Source organism: Kogia breviceps, chromosome 4 (assembly GCF_026419965.1).
Source record: "Kogia breviceps isolate mKogBre1 chromosome 4, mKogBre1 haplotype 1, whole genome shotgun sequence".
Classification (NCBI taxonomy): Eukaryota; Metazoa; Chordata; class Mammalia; order Artiodactyla; family Physeteridae; genus Kogia; species Kogia breviceps.
In genome coordinates, this window is record NC_081313.1 from 120,813,455 (window position 1) to 120,834,045 (window position 20,591).

General features: G+C 36.5%; 1 protein-coding gene, 1 non-coding gene and 1 pseudogene across 2 annotated transcripts; all 3 read right to left on the bottom strand.

Moving 5' to 3' along the window:
- Nucleotides 1-1,583: 1,583 nt before the first annotated feature.
- Nucleotides 1,584-1,687, bottom strand: LOC131756454 (U6 spliceosomal RNA). Its single transcript, XR_009335637.1, has one exon. It is a non-coding gene; the product is annotated as a U6 spliceosomal RNA (small nuclear RNA).
- Nucleotides 1,688-5,623: 3,936 nt separating this feature from the next.
- On the bottom strand, nucleotides 5,624-20,339 carry YIPF5 (Yip1 domain family member 5). Its single transcript, XM_059060603.2, has 6 exons — nucleotides 20,148-20,339; nucleotides 19,510-19,629; nucleotides 11,305-11,477; nucleotides 10,275-10,420; nucleotides 8,335-8,516; nucleotides 5,624-7,087 (listed from the first exon to the last, which is right to left on the bottom strand). The coding sequence occupies exons 2-6, from the start codon at nucleotides 19,617-19,619 to the stop codon at nucleotides 6,925-6,927; spliced, it is 774 nt and encodes a 257-aa protein (XP_058916586.1). The 5' UTR covers nucleotides 19,620-19,629; nucleotides 20,148-20,339; the 3' UTR covers nucleotides 5,624-6,924.
- LOC136794057 (low molecular weight phosphotyrosine protein phosphatase pseudogene) lies at nucleotides 15,117-15,634 on the bottom strand (annotated as a pseudogene).
- Nucleotides 20,340-20,591: the final 252 nt, after the last annotated feature.

Here is a 20,591-nt window from a genome sequence, read left to right on the forward strand (position 1 = left end):
CAGTTGCACGACCATCATCACTCAAGAAGTTCCATCCTGCCCATTTGGAGTCAATCCCCACTTCACCTCCAGGCAATTACTGATTTATCTCTAGAGATTTGTCTTTCCCAGAAATTCATAAAAATGGAATAATATGATATGTGGTCTTTCACATCTGGGTTTTTTTTTTCCTTAGCATATTTTCAAGGGTCATCCATGTTGAAACATCTTATCAATAATCCATTCCTATTTACTGCTGAAGAGAGATATTACTTTTTACTATAATGATATATAATCATAAAAGGAAATAAAAACATTCCCATTTTGAAAATTAAAATATATAAAATAGGGCTTTTATTTTTTTTTAACATCTTTATTGGAGTATAATTGCTTTACAGTGGTGTGTTAGTTTCTGCAGTATAACAAAGTGAATCAGCTGTACATACACATATATCCCCATATCTCCTCCCTCTTGCATCTCCCTCCCACCCTCCCTATCCCACCCTTCTAGGCGGACAAAAAGCACAGAGCTCATCTCCCTGTGCTATGTGGCTGCTTCCCACTAGCTATCTATTTTACATTTGTAGTGTATATATGTCAATGCTACTCTCCCACTTTGTCCCAGCTTACCCTTCCCCCTCCCTGTGTCAAGTCTATTCTCTATGTCTGCATCTTTATTCCTGTCATGTCCCTAGATTCTTAAAACCATTTTTTTTATTCCATATATATGTGTTAGCATACAGTATTTGTTTTTCTCTTTCTTACTTCACTCTGTATAACAGACTCTAGGTCCATCCACCTCACTACAAATAACTCAATTTCATTTTTTATGGCTGAGTAATATTCCATTGTATATATGTGCCACATCTTCTTTATCCATTCATCTGTCAGTGGACACTCAGGTTGCTTCCAGGTGCTAGCTATTGTAAATAGAGCTGCAATGAACATTGTGGTATATGACTCTTTTTGAACTATGGTTTTCTCAAGGCATATGGTAGTTCTATTTTTAGTTTTTTAAGGAACCTCCATACTGTTCTCCATTGTGGCTGTATCAATTTACATTCCCACCAACAGGGCAAGAGAGTCCCCTTTTTTCCACACCCTCTCCAGCATTTATTGTTTCTAGATTTTTTGATGATGGCCATTCTGACGCTGTGAGGTGATACCTCATTGTGGTTTTGATTTGCATTTCTCTAATGATTACTGGTGTTGAGCATCCTTTCATGTGTTTGTTGGCAATCTGTATATCTTCTTTGGAGAAATATCTATTTAGGTCTTCTGCCCAGTTTTGGAGTGGGTTGTTCGCTTTTTTGATACTGAGCTGCATGAGCTGCTTGTAAATTTTGGAGATTAATCCTTTGTCAGTTGCTTCATTTGCAAATATTTTCTCCCATTCTGAGGGCCATCTTTGGTCTTGTTTATGGTTTCCTTTGCTGTGCAAAGGCTTTTAAGTTTCATTAGGTCCCATTTGTTTATTTTGTTTTTATTTCCATTTCTCTAGGAGGTGGGTCAAAAAGGAGCTTGCTGTGATTTATGTCACAGAGTGTTCTGCCTATGTTTTCCTCTAAGAGTTTTGTAGTGTCTGGCCTTACATTTCGGTCTTAAAAAATATGGAACGCTTCACAAATTTGTGTGTCATCCTGGTGCAGGGGCCACGGTAATCTCTGTATCATTCCAATTTTAGTATATGTGCTGCCAAAGCGAGCACTAAAATAATAGGCCTTTTAGGACCATTGACTGCCTAGAGAAAAGACACTACCAAGTCCTACAGTATTATCAAAAATCACAAAACTGAAACCTACAAGCAAATGTGTCATTAAATTTTACACAGACATTCGTTTGAACTGTATTTACCTGGGGAGAAAAATGAAATAACCATGTTGTTTTCTCTATTTTTAAGAGAATCAGAGTAGGCCAACTAGGTATAGATTTACAAGCATCTTAAATATTTATGAGTACTTCCTTTGTTTTCTCATATTTAAAATTTCTTTTGTGCTGCAAGTGTTGAAAACCGATTATAACGTCTTAATACATAATTAATCACCCTACAAGCTATCACCATATTTAGTGGTAGTTTCAGGAAAAAAAAAATTATATATGCAAGGTAAGTCTAATAAAACTCATGAAAAACGTAATACCCGATTTTTAGAACCTAATGTGCTCAAGGAAGTATTTGTGCTTTTAAATTAGAACAACTCTGTATTTAATTAGCCCTCATTTACATATGTAATCATTTAAATTTATTTGCACAAACACAGGACATTGTGCTCCATCAGCAGGTAATGTTCTTTATTAACTAGACTAGGAACTTCATGCACAGGAAGAAATATTCCTATCTGTGATGCAAAAGTCAGAACTACACACTGTCTTGACTTCATTCTTCAGGTTTTATGGTCACCATTCCAAGATAATAGAATACAATAATATAAAACACTTGACAAAGTAATCTGCCAATCTCTAGAAATCAGTAATTTAATATTTAATGTTTGTTTTTACCTACTGCCCAGTTACAAACTGGGTATTTATTCATGAACAACATAACTTATTGAAATTCAAGTACTAATAATAATGCACTAAAATTCAAACTTCAGTGATTTGGATGGTGGCAGAAGTAGAACTGATTAAAAATCAATGATTTCCTTCATTAGTGGTGTCAAGTAATAACAGCCTAGATTATGGAGACAGTGGTGAGGACAGGCTTTAAGATGTTTGAAAGTCAACACTGTACGCTTGACAAGCTAATGACAGATCATACTTATCTACTCATTAAAGCACATGAACCAATTTTTCCTTAGGGCATTTCCAATAGATCCTGATAATCTTGTTATTGCCACTCCTTCCCCCAAATCCTAAATACATCCTAAAAAGAAAACAAGAAACTCTCATTAACTACTCTGACTAGAAAAGTACTTGTGTTTTTGCCTACTACTAAATGCTTCATTCTTAAAGTTACTTTGAAAACAAGCATATTATTAAGATACAAATTCATTGCTTGAGGAATAACTTAAGCTTTCATTTGCAAATTAATTGAGATTTACAATAATTGAGTTCATCTGGTGACTGGTAATTGGAATTTGACACTACAGAATGAATCAGTGGATACTTTGCAAGGACAGATTTCACTTGGGGCTACTGTTTGGGTAGGAAGCCTGCTCTAGCTAAAGTCTTAAAGGAAGGCCCAGTGCTGTTCTTAGTAAGTATTCTTCATGCGATGATCTATACCGAGTTACGTTTTTTGGGGAAAACTTTTGGCACAACTTTACAACACGCTAAGCACTGTGTCATATGTATTTTTCTTCTCCCACACGGCAAGTTAAGCAAATTGTTCTAGTCATTACATTAGATATGCTCTATATGACAACAGGCAGATCTCCAAATGTCATCTTGATTTCCCATAATTCTTCATGACTGGGTCTGAGTATCCTATAACATTACAGAGATAACTGTCCTCATTTAGTTTTGGAATATATTTGAGTTGAGCAATGCCTATTATAGTTGCAAAATGTCATATGCATAGTACTTAGATCCCACCCCAAGTCAAATCATTAGATACATTTTAAAAAATTCTCTTTGGATGACCAGTATGTAAGGACAGTGTTTAAAGATTTACAGAATTTTTCATTATCTGCATAACTATATCTGGCAAAAGAATGCCTATCTCTATAAGCTTTGTTATACAGATCTTGAAAACACCCATTGGTAAATGTATTACAGCAAAGTTGTAAAATATACATTTATACTATATGTAAAATCAACTGCATGTCTTTGGCATACATGCTTGCATAAACAACACACTCGCTTGAGTGAGGGAACCTGAAAAGTCCACTCACAAAGAGTTTTACTCAGAGACAGTCACTGGGTAAGCTTTTAGTGATGCTGAGAGCATCTCCAGTACTTAAAGGTACATGCATGGTTTTGGTATAAAATGGACCTAAAAGCAAACCATATGCTCTTCCTGGTACTTAGCTGAAGAAGCAGAAATCTATTCCGATGCTAGAGAAAAACATTACCACATCGTATTTCTGAGACACAGTTATGTCTATTTTTAAAGTATGCACGAATATGGCTACATATACTGTATTTTTTTTTTTTTTAACATCTTTATTGGAGTATAATTGTTTTACAATAGTGTGTTAGTTTTCCCTCTACAACAAACTAAATCAGTTATACATACACACATGCTCCCACATCTCCTCCCTCTTGCATCACCCTCTCTCCCACCCTCCCTATCCCACCCCCCCAGGCGGTCACAAAGCACAGAGGTGATCTCCCTGTGCTATGCAGCAGCTTGCCACCAGCTATCTAATTTACATTTGATAGTGTATATATGCCCCTGCCACTCCCCCACTTCGTCACAGCCCACCCCTCTCCCTCCCCATATCCTCAAGTCCATGCTCGAGTAAGTCTGTGTTTTATTCCCGTCCTACCACTAACCTCTTCATGACATTTTTTTCCCTTAGAGTCCATATATATGTGTTAGCATACGGTATTTGTTTTTCTCCTTCTGACTTACTTCACTCTGTATGACAGACTCCAGGTCCATCCACCTCATTATAAATAACTCAGTTTCATTTCTTTTTATGGCTGAGTAATATTCCATTGTATATATGTGCCACATCTTCTTTATCCATTCATCTGTTGATGGACACTTAGGTTGCTTCCATGTCCTGGCTATTGTAAATAGAGCTGCAATGAACATTTTGGTACATGAGTCTTTCTGAATTATAGTTTTCTGAGGGTATATTCCCAGTAGTGGGATTGCTGGGTCGTATGGTAGTTCTATTTGTAGTTTTTTAAGGAACCTCCATACTGTTCTCCATAGCGGCTGTATCAATTTACATTCCCACCAGCAGTGCAAGAGGGTTCCCTTTTCTCCACACCCTCTCCAGCATTTATTGTTTCTAGAGTTTTTGATGATGGCCAATCTGACCGGTGTGAGATGATATCTCATTGTAGTTTTGATTTGCATTTCTCTAATGATTAATGAGGTTGAGCATTCTTTCATGTGTTTGTTGGCAATCTGCATATACTGTATTTTTGATGAGAGAGTTTTATAAAAGGGAAATTTTGGTCATGCATGACTCTTCATGTAAACAAGCAAACTTGAGAACTCAACTACTATATCAAAGGCAACTCCACTGTATACCTCTTTTGACAGAATATAAAATAGTTTTGCAGCTAATCATTTTGGGGTTAAATAAACGACAACTAACAACAAAAATCTCTACATTATTGATTTAAACTAAAAATTATTTTGTTGGGGGTGGAGGCAAAAAAATAAGAAAACAATTTGATCCATTTGGGGAATTTAGCTGAAGATTAATGGTCTTAAGTCTAACCAACAGAGGGAGATTTTAATTCCCAAAGCATCATCTACCCTTTTCATTAGGAATAAATGGATATTAACAGAAGGCACCCATTACATTTACCTTAGGAAGAACTGTTAACACTTATAAAATGAACTGAAAAAGGCAAAAAAGATACTATCCAAGGATTATAATAAAAAATATTCTGAAACAATTTGGTACGTTTAAAAACCCAGCCAATAGCTAAATACTAGTGAGTGCGCTCCTCCAGAAGATTAAATATTAATGAAGGAAAACAAATTTATGTAATTCCAGAGATCAGAAATCATGATCTTCTTGTAAGAAGTATGTTTTATTATTTTAACCTTTTATAGTTGAACACTAGCTCTAAAAACGAACCATGAATATGTCAGCGTGGCATTTTTTAGTCTGAAAGTCTCCTCTTAAAAAAAAAAAAAAAAAAGCAACATTTTCCCTCCCAGTATGGCACCTTTCTCATAACTTAACTGAGCTTTGTCCAAAGTCAGAATCCGGCTCCAGAAAAAGCCAATCATCAATATACAAGATATGGTATTTTCTTACAGATTTTCTGACAAGAGAACATGACAATATTAACCAAATAAATTCAAGACAAGGAAATAATGTTGTAACTCAAAGCAAACTGCTTTTTGTTTAAGCTCATTTTTTGATTCTGTACTAGATGACCACTATTCTTAAAGCTTAAAATAAACTGGGAATACAAGTCAAAACCAGACCCTAGTTAAAGAAAATGGAACACCGAGAACAGTGGGTTAGCAAAAGTAAACTCAACAACACACTTTAAATTAATTGGGAAAATTTTAATTAATAAGCATCAAATGTACTTTACATTGAAACTGCAATACTGAAACTGTGACATTTTAAATATTCTTCACAAAAAAGGTTAGTGATTTTCTTTTTCCTGGGAAACATAGAGATCCAATTATGAGCATTAATGCAGAGTCTAGGTCACTATGGTTTAGTTAATGCTAGTATCTGAAGAGATGTTCACATTTCACGCCTACAATAAGGTAGACTGTGAACTACTTGTATCGCTGAATTTATCTAAAATTCCATGAGATAATTTAGAGGACTGTCAAACTTTTGAAGTGCAAACTCATAAAACTTTACATTGGGATCACTTTTTTGCTTCAACTGCACCTGACTTGAGAATACAGGTAATTTTTATTTCCTAACTCCTTGAAAAAGCATTTCTCCAATAAGTCTTATGTCTTCTTTATTACGGGTTGTTTTTAAGAAAGATTATTATCTCTGTGGTTAGTTTCCCACAGTTGATAAAAATCCATCAAAAACATCATAATATATAATTAGCAAGGAGAAGAGCTGTTTTTCTAAGGCTGCAGGAACACGAAAGAAATAGCACTTCTTATTTGTATTAGCACAAACATTTAAACCTAGTCATACTGCAGGTAAATCCAATATAGTATTCAAAAGTTCTATAAAAATGAACAAAAGATACGTATTTAATTCCACTGCTCCAAGAGTCAAACATCAGATCTGCACGAGAGTTGTACTGTAGCAGTTTGCTGGTCCAATTTAAGAGTTCAAAGTCCTTTTTGCTATTTGGCCCAATGATGTCCACATCCCAGATAAATTCAGTTCAAAAAACAGAAATTAGGGCAAAGACTCCATATAGCAAAGCACAAGGATATGCTACTAGAAGTTGTTGTCCTTCCATGGCTAATGCAGAAATAAAAATTTTGGAAGCAGAAAAACTACACCATCCAATAATTCCAGCAGTGAGAATGATTCCTACCATTCCTCTGTAGCCGACAAGGAAAAACAGGGGGAGGGGAGAGAAACAGCAGATGAGATTAGTTACATAAGTTCAAAAAAAGCACTTAAAAATCCACATGTAGATATCCGCAGAAATAATCAAGATGTTTTCCAAATGCTGAAATGTACCTCACAGTGAATTCCATTATTTCATGTGATATAAAGCTCGTCTATAACACATCTTGCTCCTTAACCTAGCACAATTTCTCAGCCTTGGCAGCATTGACATTTGGGGTGGACGTGCTTTTGCTGTGGGGGTGTTTCTGTCCATCATTAGGAAGTTACGCAGCATCCTGGCCTCCAGCCATAAAATACCAGGAGCACCCACGCCTCCCAATTTTTCACAACTGAAATTGTCTCCAGACATTGCCAAGTGTCCCCTGGCAGTAAAACGAACTCCGGTTGGAAAACGCTGTTTCAGTAGGAAATACTGTGTGTAAAATTTGAATGTAAATATATCAATCTTCACAAATGAGAAGAGTGACGCAGGGACACTATGAGGCCATCATCCTGCCAAATCTCTACTACCAAATAGGTGATATACACTCTTCTCCTAAACCTTCACTTTCATTCTTTAAGTGTAAAAAAGCTCAATCTTTGGCTGTCCAGCACTAGCCACAAGGAGGAGCTTGAACTGTTGGGAGAGCATCTGTGCACTGGCCATGAGAAGCAATTTTATTAGCTGTATTTATACCTTTATTTTTTACCTTACCTAAAATATTATTTTAAAATAACACATATTTAAAGCTGTGTACATCTGAGAACACAGTAGGAATAGTAACAGCCTCTCTTCCATAAAAAGAATGCTCCATTTTTAGTTAAAAAGCTGCTAAAGAGAGAATATGTGTTTATTATTCATCCACTTAGCATATGCTCGATATCTTTAAGAAGTCAGATATGGTCAGAGAGGGTAAGTATAATTCTAAACAACTTGACCTCTTCCATGCAGTATTTAAGTTAACAATCACAACTGTTCAATTTGTTTATGGACACTGCTGAGTATGCAAAAAACTAAATTCTTTATCATAGGTAAAAGCAGAGATGGTATACAAGATTTCTAAACTTATTCTCACTTCCATTATTCATCACTGAGAAATATACAACACAGTCCTCACTTATAAGAGGCACTATCTGATATGTTGTTGAATCAGTGATTTATCTCAAACTGATGGTGAGGTAAATCCTATTACACAGAATTGGTCAATCAACCCCCCAAATAAAGACCAGCACTTACTGCAAAGAAAATATCACTGCAAAGCTGGAAAGCAGGATCATGGGAAGAAGACAATATCCAAGGACACTTGCCACACAACCGAAGGAAACACCAGTCATACTCATTAAGTTTAATAAACAAAACATTCCTAGGCATCCAATTGCACTGATCCCATATACATAGCCAAACTGGATTTTGCCAGCCTATGGGTAAAGAAAAGATTACAGGTTAAGGGCAAAATAGTTATTTTGGGCTTCTTTCACCTGAAATGGCACTCAAAGAAGATATTCAATTTGTGCGCATTAAAATCCACAAAGGTACCTATTCTTTATACGGAGAAGTAAAACAGTGAGCAGACTGGCTTTTACATCCTCCTTAAGAAGTTTAAAATATCCACCTCCCAACACACAGATATTGTTTTTCATATTCTAGTTACCACTTGAGCTTGGCATAGAATTCAACAAAGATAAAATCATGGTATGATCACCTGAAGTAGATTTCTAAAAAGAAATCTGGCTGATTTTAAGCAAATAAACTACAGAGACAAGATGGAAAGCCATTCAGATATTTGGATAGTAGCTAATATCACTTGAAAGTACCCAAATTCCACCAAAATTGCCCTGAAGCAATTTATTCTCATTGGCAGATGTAGCTATAATCTTTTTAACAGCAGAAATAATCTTATTATTCACTTTACATGGGTGTTAGAGGAATTAGGAGAAAGGAAGCCAGGATAAGCAGGAAGCCAGGGTTCTGTGAGGAGGGGAGGAGAAAAGAGAAGTGGTTAATAACTGGGCAAGAGGAATATAATGGATATATTTTCTTCTTTCATTGTTTTTCCAAATTGTTGGTTGCTTCATACAGTTCTCTGACAAACAAACAAACAAACACAAACCTTAAAAATTCTGCTCTTATAAAAGACACCACTGAACAGTCTTAGGGTAGTAAACGTTAGCTTAATTGTAGTTAGTATTCTTAGTCCAGCTATGTGAACAAACATTGTATTCAGGTTATGCTATCACTAAAATCAGTCCACAGAAAAGCCTTTAAAAAGTTCCTGGTTTGTCAGATGTTTGACATATAAAACTCAATGGGGAGAATGTCTCCACAGATTACATTAAACAGGAAAATCCTTGGGATTTTTGTTAGAATCAATATTTGTTTGTAAATACTTGAGTAAGAGTGTAGAAGTTTAAAAGGGCTCAGCTGAGTTCATTAATGCACTCATATAGTAATAATAAAACCTTGTACTTGTACAGTGCTTTAAACTTTTCAAAGTGTTCTCACATAACCTGTCTTGCTTAATCTCCAAAACAATCTTGTTAGGTGGGAAGCATAGTATTACCTCTGAGAGGGAGGTGAAGGATCAAATGACTTTGCTCAAGGGCAGAGTAGGAGCACTGAGTTCATGCCCAGTTTTTCTGACTAAAAAGTCCATCTTTGATCCATTATGTCATTTACCTCTTCTAATTCAGAAATGACATAAAACAAACAGTGATAATTATCTTTGCAACTTTTCATTTTCAGTATGCTTTAACATTCTTAGGGAAATGGGAGATAGGGACTAAAACCTCTTGCCTTTTAATGTTTCAATTCATTAAATTAATACATAGAAGACCAGCATTGCTACAACAAAACACCACCCAATGATGAAATTTTAAAAAACAGCAATAAGCTAAAAATTCTGTCAGTTTTTGAAAGGAAGGAATTTTGATGAGAGACTAAAGCCATACGATATTTATTAATATTTTTCCCTAATAACTGAAGCACTTAGTGGAACAAGAAATGATTTCTAAATACACTACATCTATTATGAATGGAGAAGTAATGAATAGGTACAAATTCAAACAACTCAATACTATTTAAGACACATCAAAGACTTGATTGTATAAGCAGAGTCTTAATAAAGGCTCTTGGTGGAACATTTAATCTCACACTGAGAGTTGCAACTAACATCTTACCAGTAACAATGTGGCTCCAAAAGCAAGGCAAAAAACCATTGGTCCTGCCAAATCAGTCTCATTCATGATGCTGCCATCTGCTACTTTTAATGGGTGTAACACTGTGAGTGTTTTTTGCCAGATGTGATCAAAATTGATACCTAATTCTAAAGAAAAAGAAAATAAGGAAGTCAATCAGGATTTGTGATATACTTTTTTTTTTTGGATGTCTCTGTGATATACTTTTAGTTTACCAGAATCTATGTTGTAACAGGAGGAAAAATGAAACCACCAATAGCAAAAGAGTGATCTAGCAATATCAGATGATACTATTTTGGTTAGTCCTCAATACCAGTCTTTACTGATTATGGTGTTTATTTCACAGATATCCAATTCCTGGTCTGATGTTAGAGACGGGTATGGACATGAAACAGACACTCTGCTATGTGTGCATAGCAAAGAATATATGGACAGTGTTAACAGTAAGGGACTCTATACCTGAGGCTTCAGAACACTGGAGGCCCTGTGAAAATGTATACAAAACTACGTCTCTGCATGTGTGTGCCTTTTTCTGAGGAGAGTATGCATAGCTTTCACTAGACTTTCAAAGCGTATCTGATCAAAAACAAAAAACAAAAAACACTTTAGAACTACTGCTTTTTGTGTTTCGGTATACAATTTGAAAAACATCATACTTTTCAGTGATGTTACTAGCTCTGTCAGCTTATTTCCATGCAGAATAATCAATACCATGCTATTTCCTCTCATTTCTTCCACTGATAGAATTTCAATAATAATCTGAAGTAAAAGTTACTCTGCTCATATACTGACATACTTTATTATCATTTTATAAAGTTCTATTAAAAAATCTGGTCCTCCTAGCTCAATGTGGTTTCATATATACTCTGTTCGAAATGAGTCACTTTAGTAGAAAACTGTTTTCTACAATATTATTCTTTTAAAGAAAAGGGTAACTTCTCCAAACTAAGATTTATTTTCACTGACCAGCTGGGTACTATCGAGTACTATCAAGTGTTGCAACCAATCATACCTTCTAATAAAGGTGGCTCATCCTCAAAGTTGTTTCCATAGAATGGCTGAGGCGTAGCTGGAGTATACGCCTGAGCTGGCTGAAAAATCTGCCCGGTGTACGGCTGTTGTGGCTGCATCATGTCTGGAGGGACAAACCGGCCTTGGTGCGAGTAGTCATAGCCAGCATACTGTCTATAATAAAAGTAAGTTACATTTCTCAGAATTATGTCAAGGCCCCAATCTGATATTCCTGACAGGCAGAAAATCTTAGTCATGCAATTCCCAGGATATCTCTTTGCCAGTTTTTATAAACGGTGGTTGAAATTAATTACTAAGATCAAGCTGATTATCTACAATAAGTTGTCTGTATTTTATAGAGAATTTTCCTGATGATGCTAAAACTCACTTATGCAGTGCTTAAGCATTTCATAAACTATTAAGCTTTTAAACGTCAGGAGGTCAACAAATGAAAACGTAAACGTTGTCTTGTATTTTCCCCTTTAGTGAGCATACATAAAGATAGCTGTGAAATAAAATTTATGCCCAAGACTATGAATAAAAACTCAGGATGACAGACTTTGTACTGCATGTTAATGTTAATATTCCACTGTAACTCAGATCTCTCCATGAGAATGAATGAGTATAAAATCATTCTTCTTTATTCTCTGTAGTGTTATTTTTTGCAAGTGGGTAAATCTCTTTAAGAACCATCAATTTCAAAAAGTGGAAAAAAATCAAGCTTCTTTTTTGTGAAAGCTTTCTGAATATAACAAACATTATTACCACACCTTGCATCTAAATAGTGCTTTTAATTTTTCAAAGTAATTGTATACCTATTGTCTCCTTTGCTATGTACTATAACAAACCTTGCCTTTTAGAAGGAAACCGTACCATGGCTTTTTTAGTGATGAAAACAACAGGGAACAGAAGGATATTAAAGCAATATCTTTTAAAGACCTGTTTTACTATGTTCGAGAAAAATATGACTTATCTATCAATGGTAAGAAATAAAGAAGTAAAGTAATTATTGTAAAAGTAAGATACTTTAAAAATGAGAGCTAAGAAGCCTTAGAGATCTTTTAGTCTAATTATCTTTAAAAATTTATAATTCCCTTTTGAAAAATATAAAAAAATCTAATGACCTCATTATTGAGATTTTAAAATTAAACCTAATTTTGAAATTAACTGAACATCTTGATTAAAAGCAAATCAAAGGTGAAGTTTCAACTACACATAGCTCTCATTCTCATGACTTACCACACTAGTCCAATACATGCTTAAAAAAATACTATTTATTTTTCTAGCTATAAAATGTAGAATTCACTACAGCATTACTTTAATAGAAAAAAGTAGAAACCAAAACAATATAAATAGTTATCAGTAACTACACTGTGATATAGGCACAGACTACTCTGCACCTTTTTAAAGGTGTGAGGCAGTTTTGTCTGTACTCGTAAGAAATGATAATCAAGAAATATTCAGTGGGGAAGAAAAAATCTAATATTCAGAATAGTATATACCATATGCACCCACTGTGACTATGCTTTTTAGAATATGTATGCATATCTATGTGCATGTGGGTATATATATACACATACATTATATACACAATTATACAGGTAAAGGGACCCAGAGACAGGAGAAGTAAAAGACTTAATTTTCAGGTTATAAACTTTTGTACCTTTGCACCTTTAAAAATCCTGTATATTTATTATTTGTTGAAATTCATTAATTCTAAAATGTCATATGTAATATATGGGTATATATTAACTACTGAAAATTTCCAAAAACATAAATAATAACCTTTTGAATATTACTGTATAAAGCACTGTTTTAAGTGTTTAATGTGAATTATCTCACATTATTCTCTCTACAATTCTGTAGGAGGTCAATTTTATCATCCTCTCCATTACAAAAATGTGGAAACATATTTGAGTTAAAATGATTTGTCCATGGTGGTGCCAGGATTCAAAACTAGGGTTTTTAATTCCAATAGCCAGCTCTTATAACAACTGTAGTAAAAAATTACCCTCAAATCCTACCTGACAGAGACAGCCATAATATTTTTCTATACATGCATTTCCCCAGTCATTCTGGTATGCAAGTATCTTGATTACTATTTTCTCTCTCTCACACACACACACACACACACACACACACGCGCGCGCGCGCGCACGCACGGAGTTTCCACAGGGCTAGCTGGTTGAATTAGGACAAGAACTCACATTTTCTGATTTAGTAAAATATGCTATTGTGTTGATCTCTGTTAGGATGCATCACAAATCCACCTTGGAGTATATGAAAGAGCTAGAAAAGCTCCATATGGAGGTTTCTACAATCTGCATAAACAAATTGTATTTTATACTCTCTCTCTCTCCAGAGAGTAAGAGAGAGAATACGAATGTGTATGCAATAGAAAAAACAAGAAGAATGACATAAACCTGTGGTTCTCAAAGTCTTTGATCTTAGAACCCATTATACTCTTAAAATTTATTATTGAGAACTCCTAAAATTTTTTTATGTGGGTTATCTCTATCAATATTTATTATTTTTGAAATTAAAAAAGAAATGTTTAAATACTTATTAATTCATTTAAAGTAACAATAAATCCATTACATGTTAGCATAAACATTTTTATGCAAAAATTATTTTTAAAAATTACTGAGGAAAGTGGCACTGTATTCTATTTTTGACAATCTCATTAATGTCTGGCTTCATATAAGACAGCTGCAAATTCTTGTATCTGCTTCTGCACTCATTCTGTTGTGATATACTGTTTTAGTTGAAGTATTTGAAGAAAATCTAGTGTTGCAGACCTGTAGTTGGAAAAGAGTATTTTAATAACCTTTCCAGATTATCATGAATATTCTTTTTGTTTTACCTTAGTTGTATTTTTGTAATTTCCCCAGTTTATTTGAAAACAATCTTTTCTGATGTATATTCATGTGAATTTTAGATTAGGTACCTCCAAGTGCACAGAAATTACCTATATTTGCTTATAAACTAAGCACTGATAAAAGAATACTTAACATATCAATATTTAAGCATTCTAACATAAAAGGACTTTTTCCCACTTATTATTTTTTCCCACCTAAGCTGATCTATATTTGACATTCAGGTTAATTACATGCATGTAAAAGCAGATGCGGTCCCCAAACTGACCCTAAGGTAAACCAGCACACAAGTGTCTTTCTTCCCGGACATAATTACATTTCCAGAGGCAAAGTGGTTCAAACGGGAACACTTAAGTTGACTTCCTTATGAAATCAACTAGACAGACACAAACTAAGGAGTGAAGGTGCTGAAGATTAATCCCACAAATCTTCCTTCCTGTCTTGTAAATGCACACATGTGCACTCTGCACATATATGAATACTTCTCACCAACATCACTGGACACCAGGCCCTGACATCAAGAGGTAGTGCAGGGCAGGGGCCCCACCCACACAGAGGGAAGAGGTAGTGCAGATTCTTGGAAGTGCCAATGGGCTCAGATGCTGATAGGCCTTACAGTGATGTTTTTCTTCATTATGTCCTATTTTGCTGCTCTACTATTTTGTTTGTTCCACTATTTCTGTAACTGGGGCAAAGTGGGCGGTTCAACTAGTCTAAGAACACTTACCCCATAAACTGTCTGAATCAAAAATTTTTATTTATTCTTCCGCCAAACACAACAACCAATTTCCATCTACAATTATTTTTTAAGGTAAGAAACAGTGAGTCAACTGAAGAAAGGGCTGCAGCCTTGGCTAGGGAATGGTGACACTGTGACTCCTGACTGAGAATGCGGGCCTGTGGGACGAGCCTGGGCCACAGCAAGACTGGACCCGGGTCAGCGAACCTTTTCCAGGAAGGCTCTGCAGCACCGCACACACTGCTGATAGTCTCAAAGTCAGTGTCATTACCATAATAAGGATCTTCAATCATGAGTTGTTTCTGTGGATCATAGCTCCCAAGTAGTTCAATTTTCACTCTGCAGTTTTCAACTTGATTACTTTTCCTATTCAAATCTCTCAGGTTGTTTTCATCCATACATAGTATATAATCAAAAGTGGCAAAGTCTTCTTTGGTAACCTGTCTTGCTTTATGCGCTGTATTAATGCCATGATTTCTTAGGCAGCTCACAGCTCATGGATCTGGTGACCCGCCCAAGTTCCAGTCAGAAACAGCGCCACTGTCAATGACCCAAGTATCTGAAATGCTTTGATCTGTTACAAGTTTCCTGAAGACTGCTTCTGCGATGGGTGATTGACAGATGTTACCCAGACACATGAACAGCACTGACTTGGTCACCTGTTCGGCCATCTTCATCTTCCCGCGTGCATAGAGCGAATATTCTTTTTGATACATCAAAATGCAAAGCAAACTGGTAGTTTTTTAAACTTCACTTGCAACATGGAAATAGAAACAATGCTAATGAACTCTGTTGTATTAGAATAAACTGATCTGTCTTATACTTTAACTAGATCCTTTATTATTCATGTATGATTTTGTAACACCATGCATTGGTCATTTAGAAAATATTAGTATGAATATGCAGCTCTTCCAAATATTGACACACTTAATATAAAATATATATAAATTTTTAAAAATCAGATTTGTAAATATCACCACTGATCTCATCAGAATATGGTAATTATTGGGAAGCTGACAAGTTCACAATGATGGATACAAGTTTTCCAAAATCCTCAATTTTGCCTGAAAACTTGAAATTGCTCATTGGCCACACATACTGTCAATTGTTTTCCTTGAAGTAACAGGTCACTTCACTCATTTTTGAGAAATTATTCAAGTCTGAATAACCATAGTTTATATGTCAGATGTTCTTTCCAATAACAATGGTTTCCACAAAAAAGTGGCTGAATCAAGTTGTGACTCAAATTGCACAGAGGCTTTTCCTAGAGATAATCATTGTACTTCAGTATGAAGCAGAAGTGCTTTAGGACTGTTTCCCATTTTGTCACACAGACTTTTCTAAAAATGTGTGTTGTCAAGATCAGCATTTAATAAAACAATAATTCTTACAGCTTCATCAAGGGCACCCTTAAGTGAAAATGGTTCCCCTCACCCCCCCCAACAAGTGTGTGATGAAGAATACAGTGATTACTATAACAATTTGATGCCATTGTCTCGCCTTATATTTGGATAACAGCAGTTCTACCAGTCATTACTTCTGCAACATCACTGCAAATCTCAACACACCTAAAAAGGTATATAACATCTTAGAATTTTTACAAAAATAGTTTTGTCCTTAAAGTCTTGCTGAAAGGTCTCAAGAACCCTCTGGGTCTGCAGGCCACACTTCAGAAACACTGATACAGACCCATAAATTTCATGTAAGGAAAAGAAACACTGCAAACAAATAAGAACTTTAAAGGTGGCACCATCATTCCTTCTTCAGGATACAAGGTGACAAAGACAACACCGTGGAATTTTACAATTTTTCTTTTCTGGAAAGATCTGCTCAGGAAAATTCCTGACTCACTCCTGTTGGTTTTAAACTAAAACACCTCATGGTAGACATGACCTTTATAGTCTAAATCAACACTTTTATAGCAGGAAAAGCAGCAGATGTAAACCAATACTCTCAGAAGCACTCAGTATCAACAACAAAGACAAAAAGCACCTTAATATACTGGGTTGACTACTTAAGTTCATCAAAATCCTTACATAGTCCATAAAGGTGTTATTAGCTATTTCGGAAGATGAAAAAATACTAGCTTTCAAGACTTTGAATACGTGACTGGTATTACTAAATATTTTATAGGCATGTCTACAATACAATGTGGAACCTGTCCAATATTACAGGTTGAGATCAAACGGTCTTTTACTATTTGAGTTTATTTTTTTGTTGTATGAATGTACAGTACCCATAGTGGAAACTATGCAAAATGTTAACTTCATAGGGCAAATGTAGAACTAGGGACTAATAATAAGTCAAGTCAAATTTGAAGACAGGGGCTTCCCTGGTGGCGCAGTGGTTGAGAATCCGCCTGCCAATGCAGGGGACACGGGTTCGTGCCCCGGTCCAGGAAGATCCCACATGCCACGGAGCAGCTGGGCCCGTGAGCCATGGCCACTGAGCCTGTGCTCTTCAACGGGAGAGGCCACAACAATGAGAGGTCCGCGTACCACAAAAAAAAAAAATTTGAAGACAATCCAAGTCAGATGCTATCTGAACCTAGATTTTCATCAATAGAGATAAAAGTTAGCTGATCCTTGTTACCAAGTTGGCATAACAAACAAAATGTTATTTGATAAACTGACATGGACATAAAAATGTCATTAGGTTGCAGAAACAAAACATATAGGTACATATAAAGGAGTTCAATTTTTTTTTTTTAATGAAGTTCAGAAACCCAGTCATTACTACTAACACACTAGCCTTCTTATTTTCCTAAGCATCATCTATAAACCCACATTCGTTAACTGGCAGTAACGTTTATATAAGCACCTGGAATGAAAATTTTTCACTAGTACAGAAGCAATGCTTACTGGTACATGATTTGGTTGGAATGGAATTGTGAGAATAGTTAGCAAGAGAATATCTTTAGATATTATGCTCTGTGGAGAACTGAAGTGAGATGCTAAGTGTAAAGAAAAGATAAGCCACACCTTTAAGAGATGCAAACATGGACAGAAAGAAAGAAACATAGGAAAGAAAGGCAGAGACAGATAAAGCTAGGACGCTGCAATCTAAATGGAATAATTCTGTTGAGTCCAAACATCAGTATCATTTGGTTAAAAACAGGCCCACATACAGAGACAGGTTTTCCAAACCCCTGTTGCAGCACCCTGACCAATCTTATATTCATCTGCCCTGTCATACACTGAACAATCACAAGAAACAAATATTTAGGTAAATAAATGAGTGGAAATTTCTCAACATGACTTTTCCAATTCTGCCCGATTAACTGATAAAAGAGATAAATCTTCAATGGTATATAACTGAGAATTTAAAAGAAAGAAAAAAAGTGATTCACAGACAGCATTATTTACATGCTCATTCCCATTGTCCAATGTTTTGAATTTTAGCGGCGGGGAGCTTTAGAATGCATCAAAAAAATAAGCAGATTCAAGGAGTTTTGTTTTGTAAAAAGTATAGCCTATTCAAGACAAATGATACTGTGGGGCTGAATGTGATTTTTGCTTTTTTAAATTCTTGGGCACTTTCATTCAGATTAATAATTCACACACATTCTAGTACTAATGTTTCTCTCAGATTGGATATGCACCCTTTCCATGCCCTCACCCTGGGACAGTCTTCATTAGGTTTTAAATTCAGAGTCCATAGATGCACATCAGGTAACACACGAACTGTCTGGACATTATATGTACATTACTATGGGTGTTTGCATGCATATATTTCTCAGAAATAGGCTCACAGTTTTCCTAAGATTCTCAAAGTGGTCCTGGACCATCTAAAAATGGTTAAGTAGGCCTGGTATAGGAAACGCCTTCACTGGATGGCAGGCTGAAAAGATTAACTTTAAGGACCTAAGAAACTAAGAATATGATGTCCTAGAGGAAATCGGTAAAAAGCTTTAAGTTTCTTGCCACAAATACCATGGACTATAACAAGAACAGAGTTTTGTTTTTGTTTTTTCAACAGTTCATGGATGAAAGGTTTTGAGTCCCCCTCACTTCAGTCTGTAACTGGCAATTTGTGTGTACTGACTGATCATAAAGTTTTGGTGTGTGGAGTAATAAAAGTGATTATCAGCTGTTTTATGAAAACCACCTGATGATTCATAGTATGGAGCTTACACTGTTCAATAGTTGTCACTCAGTGCTTTCAGTGCTTTCAGTTAATGGTTGATAAAATCTGAAAGTTGGACTGATTTAGCTACTAAACAAGCTGTCAAAAGATTTTAATATTCAACTCGTCTTGTGACCTAAACAGCCTATCTTCTAGGTACTTAAAACTTCTATCCATATCTTAAATGATGTACAAATACTGTCACTTAGAAAACGTTCTTCAAGAATCTACTTTTCCACTCATGGCACACCTGAAAATTTTGCATAAGATACCAAACCCTAAATAGGGCAATCCCTTCCAACCCAAACAAGTGTCACAGATCTCTCCGGAGATAGAAAGATTATGAAAAGTCACGTTTCTGATACGGAACATGTTCACACATTCACTCTTAGGCAGAACCAAACATTCGGGGTACATGCTTTCAATGCAATCTCGACTAAGTAAATAGGCAAAGTTGAAAAGTTACTTGCTATAAGGTCCTCCACTTCCTCCATAATCATAGGACTGCTGTGATTGGTCATCGATGCTGTAACTTGTCTGGTAGAAATCCGTGTTTAAGTTGTCAAAGCCTGACATTGCAAATGATCTGCAATAAAAAGAAACAGCAAAGACTGCTTATGCCCAAGGTCCTCCTGAATTCGGTCCTGATACTTTACTTAAGCAAATACCCTCGGAAAGCAGCAAATAACTATTCTAAAATTTTGAGAGGCAGCATTTGGAAGATGGGTCGGGGGTGGGGTGTGCTAAAGAAATGTCTAGACTCTAAGTCGAGGCCTGGGAAGACACCTCCACTTCAAGGAGCTGATATGCCTTGCGTTCGGGGAAGCGACGTGGGAGGAGGGGTTCCGAGGGGTCTAAAATATCAACAACAACAAAGATGATTTCTCACCTCTGTACAGCTGACAACACGACAGACTCCTGCAAAATAAGGCCTCTGCCGGCCAGAAAAGCGCAGACTCCTGCAGGGGCCTCGTCAAAGCAAGGCCCGAAAGGGAGGAGAGTCTGAGCGAAAAGGACCGGGGCGCGGTGCCGAGAGGCGGCAACAAGCCGCGCTGCCCAGGTGCGGGGAGAAACCGAACAGTGCGCACGGAACTGGGCACTCACCAAACGCGGAGGCGGAGGCGGAGGCGGCGGCGGCAGAGGCGGTGGCGGCGATAGCTCCGGCAGCCTCTAATAACCCCCCAAACTCAACTGAGGACCCTGTCCTAGCCCCGTTTCTACGTGTCAGCTGGTTAAAGAACTGCTTCCGGGGCACGCCCGCTCGCGCAGGCGTGTTAGTGACTTTGCGCCCGGGGCGGATAATAGAGAGAGTTGGGGGGCGGGGGAAAGAGGGTAAGACATGGAGCATGCGCAGTATCGACCAACTAGTCCAGCATTGGGCCAACGGGAAGAGGAAAAAGCTTCCGGCGGCTTAGTTAGCGGTGGAGGCAGAAAGGCGCAGGCGCAGCAATTATTAGTTGCTGTTTGAGAGCGAGTTACTCAGTAGACCGAGTGCCTGGGTGAAAGCGTGCAAGAGCTTCTCAACACACACATACAAATACCAAACAA